This window comes from Notothenia rossii, assembly GCF_949606895.1.
Source record: "Notothenia rossii genome assembly, chromosome: 7".
Lineage (NCBI taxonomy): Eukaryota > Metazoa > Chordata > Actinopteri > Perciformes > Nototheniidae > Notothenia > Notothenia rossii.
Window position 1 is genome coordinate 77,400,268 of NC_136905.1, and position 6,000 is coordinate 77,406,267.

Below are 6,000 nucleotides of genomic sequence, written 5' to 3' on the forward strand. Positions count from 1 at the left end.
TTCACACAAGAATGTTTGCAGCACTTAAAGTCTTGTTATCTTCAACCCTTTTATTTAACTTCATTTGGGATGATTGTTGCCAAAAGAAGCACTAGGTGAATTGAGCTTGGGACAATTTGTCGCAAGAGATCCCCTCTGACTTCTGTAAAGACATTGGTAGCCCAAAAACATCTGGATTAGTATTTTACAAACTGTTGTGTTATTTTAAAGCACAGTTCATTCGAATGACATGATGGTAGTAACCCCACAACACCAACCCTCCTTTCTCTTTCAGCACCACTGACTGGCCAATGAGCTTCGTTGACCACATGGAGGTGCTGTCGGTCAAAGTCCCGGTGTCCAGCTCCGTGTCTCCGGTCCCGGGCCCTGCAGGAGACGCTTTGGAGGTCTCTTCCTCTCAGGCTATGCTCTCCAGCAGCACCGACGACGGAGACCTGTCCTTCCACCCGATGCTGGGACACGACACCCTGACGTCGGAGAGAGACAGCCAGGCCGACCCCGACGCCTCGGACACCCCCAACTCCTTCGAGCTGTGTCCCCCCCGAGGCCCCAGCGACTGCACCTCTTCCTCCTTCGACATCGTGTTCGAGGACTCGGGATGCGACCGAGATGCCGACGCAGAGACGGACTCGGTTTCCGGAGCAGCCAGTCCGAGTACGACCACGGAGAAAAACAGCTCGTCTTCATCACACACCAGGAACCAGCAGGAATCTGTCCCCACCACCTCTTCCTCTCCCCCCCGGCCAACATCCCTCACCCTGGCTCTCCCCACAACACCTCCTGCCCCCCGGCCCCAGCCCTCTCCCAAGGTCAGTCAGTCATTCACTCAATCAGCTGTTATACAGTGGTGTCACAATCGTATGTTCATTATGACTCACCCTTCATTATTAATATTACCGTAATTTTCGGACGATAAGGCGCACCTGAATATAAGCCGCAGCAGCTAAACTGAATGATGTGTACATATATAAGCCGCACTGGACTATAAGCCGCAGGTGTTTTAATGTTTAATTACCATATGTAAGGGTTCGTGCACAGAGGGGATTGTCGGGAAAGAGATGGCTGTTTTGAGGAAGCTCCCATTTATTAACATTTCAACAAACAAGTTGCATATTTGCATAACGTATTCAAGTGTTAGCATTTAGTGCAATAGTAGCTACAGAACATGTGCTGTGTAAACTGTACTGTATCACATAGCGTTTCAGACACACAAACTTTTCAACTTTCAAACTTAAACGGTGCGCTCCCAGCGCACGTACCGGCAGTGATCTACAGCAGCGGTTTTCAACCAGTGGTACGGGGACAAACTGTCTCGCTCTCGTAATGTCTGTCTGTTTTGCTCTCGTTCTGTCTCTCGTACCACTCTCGGTTCCACTTTTACTTTTGCGTGCTACCTGTCTCACTCTTTTCCGGCCTCCAGCTTTTCCTGCTGGAACCCGCCGCTTAAAGGTGGGGGGCGCGGACCGGCCATAGAGCCCATAGAGTTAAAGGTGGTGGCCGTTAGCTGTAAAAATCCATAGATTAGCCGCACCGTTATATAAGCCGCAGCGTCGAAAAATGGGAAAAAAGGCGCGGCTTATAGTCCGAAAATTACGGTAATCAATACTATTGTATCCGCAGGAATACTAGTTACAAGTATTCTTTATCTCAAGGAGAATGTTTTCTTTTTACCAATTTTAAAGATAAATAATGGTAGCTGTTGATGTTGACGTGTTTTGTGCAAATTAGCAATAACACATTAGTCAGAGTATTCATTATTAAACAGACATTTTCATAATTAAAACAAATATTAGCCTTTTTGCTCAAAATTGCACCAGCTATCATTTGGGACAAACAACTTCATCTACATTATCCTAATAAGGAAAACAAACTCCTTTTATGTAGTACTGAAACCTTGTGGTCCTGTCTCCAGGTGTACCTGTACATCCAGATGCAGCTCTGCAGGAAGGAGAACCTGAAGGACTGGATGGCTCAGCGCTGCCTCCCGGAGCAGAGGGAGCACAACCAGTGTCTGGACATCTTCCTCCAGATCGCTGAGGCTGTTGACTTCCTGCACAGCAAGGGGCTCATGCACAGAGACCTCAAGGTGAACACACACACACACACACACACACACACACACACACACACACACACACACACACACACACACACACACACACACACACACACACACACACACACACACACACACACACACACACATACACCACACTGTCCACTATACAGGCAGAAGTCTATATGTATAAGAGCAGTTCAATAAAATGTGTTAAATCTGCTTTAAAAACATTTTAAATCTTCTTAAAACAAAGTGATAGCACCATGGATATTGTTGCATGACTGACGGTGTGTACTGGTCCATGCATTAGTAATGCTTTCTGCCTTCATGTTTAATGTTTGGTACATCTTTCATAACCTGCCGTCCCCATGGTTTCTCCAGCCCTCCAACATCTTCTTCACTCTGGACGACGTGGTGAAGGTGGGAGACTTCGGCCTGGTGACGGCCATGGACCAGGAGGAAGACGAGGACGAGCCGAGCGCCCTGACGCCGGCCCCGCTCCTGACCCGGCACACGGGCCAGGTCGGCACCAAGCTGTACATGAGCCCAGAACAGGTGAGCAAAGACAAGACTATTATATGTGCTTACATAGCTTCATCTTGGAAACATGTAATGAGGCCACAGAGGGCCAGTGGATCAGGGAGATGTCTTCCTTCCTCTCTTTGGAGAAAATGACTTTAAATTCTTAAAGGACAACCAGAGGCCTTTCATTTGATCTGGGATCCTATTGTGCATTTTATGATCGCATTTAACCGTGAGGAAAAACCATTGCATTATTACCTTTACCATTATGTGTTTGTATTTGTATAAACTGAAACTTGAATTGAATTATTATCATGTCTGTCGATTTAGTTTGTATTTAACTATTTCTTTTTGTAACGATGTTTTTGCTTGTCTTTCAATCTGCAAATGAAAAAAGACAACAGAAAAAAAAGCTAAATGACTTTCTTGCTTCTTCGAGATTTAACATCTCATATCGCATCTTTTTCCTTTTTGTCCCGGCAGCTCTCTGGAAACTCGTACTCTCACAAAGTGGACATTTACTCTCTGGGTCTGATCCTGTTTGAGCTGCTGTATCCCTTCAGGACCCAGATGGAGAGAGTAAGGGTGAGTCACAAACACGCGGCACATAATGACGTCCTAATTTGACTTCACTTTCTTCTCCTCGTATTTCGCTAAAAGGCTTGTAACTGCCAAGCAAATGAGTGCTTTAGTCCATTTAAATCTATTTCTTTGTGATTGTATTTGCCTGTCTAATACAGGGTTGCAGATTGGTTTGTGAAGCATTAACTCAATGAAAATCACATTAATAACAACAAAAGGCTTTGTAGGCAAAGCAAGACGCATCAAAGGGAGGTCTGAACTGACAACGGGGTCATTAAACAAAAGCAAGTGTGTTTCTTGTATACATTTGTGTTGTAAGTAATATTTACCCAAACTGAGTTTAAAATAGAGAAGCAATTAAAATGACCAAACTGACTGCAAATATAAAAGGATATCATCCCATGTTTGCCTTCAGTAGAATCCCTGCTGCTGCTATTTGTTCATCTGGAGAAGAGGGAGGCTTCCTAATGAGGCAGTTTATCTTTCTGTCTGCTCCTTTATCCCGTTAATTATTCTGTATCGTCTGAGAAATCTGTTGGGGAAACTGTAACACATAATCACTGTTGTCATTTGAATGATCTTTGTTGTCGGTATAAATGGTTTCTTTGCCCTTGTGTGTGCCATCGACCGGGACTTCTTTGTCTCGCTAACAAAGGCTCTGATTATCCGCCGGCACAGCTCCACTCACAGGTGTTTACATCCTTTCTTCCAGACGCTGACAGAGGTGCGAGCCCTGCGCTTCCCTGAGGTCTTCTCCAAAAACAACGTGCAGGAGGTGAGTGGCCGACTGCTGCCATCTAGTGGCGGAAAACACAAACTACTTGTGAATCGGGAAAATAAGCTGTTGTGATCATTATTTGACAACAAGCTCTGGTACATGAACACAGTGGGACACATCCAGGACTGTGAGAGTTAATGTTCAGTATATGGGCTGTTCAAATGACCTTTACTCACCAACATTATCCACTTTGTGATTCAAATCTGCTGAGCTAATCCAATTAGGAGGTGGAGTTGGATTATTCCGCTCCTTCATTTACACAATATCAAGTTAAATATGTTAATATCTCATTTTACAATCTGAGGCAGTTGTATCAACATGAATTGTGAATCAAATCTATATCCACAAACCCATTATTACTAGTTTATCTGTAACTATGTTCAAATTACATAGATATGTTCCTTACTACCACACCAGGCCCCGGCCTACTGCTTGGTGAAGGGTTTGTCTCTTTACCTCCTACCCCGGTTTACTGTGTAATGAGATGAGCATAATCCCATCGCATTATCTAACACTGGACATACCCTCGCTCTGGTGTGTGTGTGTGTGTGTGTGTGTGTGTGTGTGTGTGTGTGTGTGTGTGTGTGTGTGTGTGTGTGTGTGTGTGTGTGTGTGTGTGTGTGTGTGTGTGTGTGTGTGTGTGTGTGTGTGTGTGTGTGTGTGTGTGTGTGTGTGTGTGTGTGTGTGTGTGTGTGTGTGTGTGTGTGTGTGTGTGTGTGTGTGTGTGTGTGTGTGTGTGGGTGGGTGGGTGGGTGGGTGGGTGGGTGGGGGGGTGGGTGGGGGTGTGTGTGTGATCACAGATCGCATAAAAACCCGCAAAAAATGGACCTTGGTGACTTGGTAACGCAAGAAACAAAAGTCTTATGAAATATAAAGGAGTTTGATTTCAGTATGTTTAAGTTTTGAGCATATTTCTTATCAGACTAATATTGTGAATCACAATTACTTTGGCCATGATGGTTGCTAAATTACATTTTTAGATGGTCCCATGCCTAGTGTATGTATTTGTGTTTACATGAATCAAATGGATTCATCTAATGGGTGATGATGATATAAGAAGTAGCACAACACTGTTCTAAAATCCTCCCTGTCCTGTGTTTCCTCTCTCGTAGCTGAGTATGGTGCGCAGTATGCTGTCCTGGAGCCCCAACGAGCGTCCCGAGGCAGTAGAGATCACAGGAACCCCCCTCTTCCAGGAGCTGGAGCTGCCATGGCGGGTGGTGGTGAGGCAGCGCTCCCGCACCTACAGCGCCTCGTCCATGGGCCGGCCGTCACGGCAGACATCGTCTACCTGAAAGCCCCGAAATAAAAAAAACCGCAATATGTAAACCCTCTGTCCCACGATCTCCATGTTCCCCTGCCGGTCTGCAGCCCCTCTGCAATCACACACTGCCTCAGACTTTATAGCCGAGTTTGACGAGTAAATGTGCAGGACGTTATATTTTTGGAGTCCTGGACAGTAACTCTCCTTGGCACACTCACATGCAGTTACATATTCACACACCATTACGCTGCCCACGTTCCCAATTGTAATCACACTTGCAAGCGAAATATCTTTTTTAAAAGGAGAAGCCGTTCTTTAATGTTCTCGACCAGACTTGGCTCAAGGCAAATAATTCTGAGTGGTTATTTTAAATGGCATTAAGTACCAGTGTAGACGCAGCTATAACCACAGAACATTAGAGCTAATTGGTTTTGAAATGTTTACCTGTTAAAAGCAAGCGGCATTTTCCTCACTCTGACTTCACAAACTCAATCATCTGGTACTCGGACATTATTTTGGATATCACTTGTTACCGGTCTGGTCCTGACGTGCCGCTTGCTCCCAACATTCAGCCAGTGTTCACTCACCCACGCTACACCTCAGGTATCAAAACCAAGAGGACACTCCAGAGGGGCCTTCGATGCTTGATCATCATCTGCCAGTGAGCAGCGCTGATCACTGGTGCGAGCACTATCTGGTGTTCTGACACCCTAAATGCCTGATATGGGAGACCAAAAAAAAGACCGTCTTCTTTTTCCTACGTGTTTTTTTTAATCGAGAGAAGGTGATGTAGAG

The 6,000-nt window shown here is 45.4% G+C and overlaps 1 protein-coding gene across 1 annotated transcript in view; it reads left to right on the forward strand.

Annotated features, from left to right (window-relative positions):
- eif2ak3 (eukaryotic translation initiation factor 2-alpha kinase 3) overlaps nucleotides 1-5,311 on the forward strand; it is a 29,350-nt gene extending 24,039 nt beyond the window's left edge. Inside the window, exons 13-18 of the mRNA XM_079641238.1 lie at nucleotides 275-809; nucleotides 1,913-2,086; nucleotides 2,441-2,614; nucleotides 3,065-3,166; nucleotides 3,876-3,938; nucleotides 5,054-5,311. Coding sequence (XP_079497364.1) covers nucleotides 275-809; nucleotides 1,913-2,086; nucleotides 2,441-2,614; nucleotides 3,065-3,166; nucleotides 3,876-3,938; nucleotides 5,054-5,236 — 1,231 coding nt within the window. The 3' untranslated portion in view covers nucleotides 5,237-5,311. The remainder of the gene's footprint in view (nucleotides 1-274; nucleotides 810-1,912; nucleotides 2,087-2,440; nucleotides 2,615-3,064; nucleotides 3,167-3,875; nucleotides 3,939-5,053) is intronic.
- The last annotated feature ends 689 nt before the right edge of the window (nucleotides 5,312-6,000 follow it).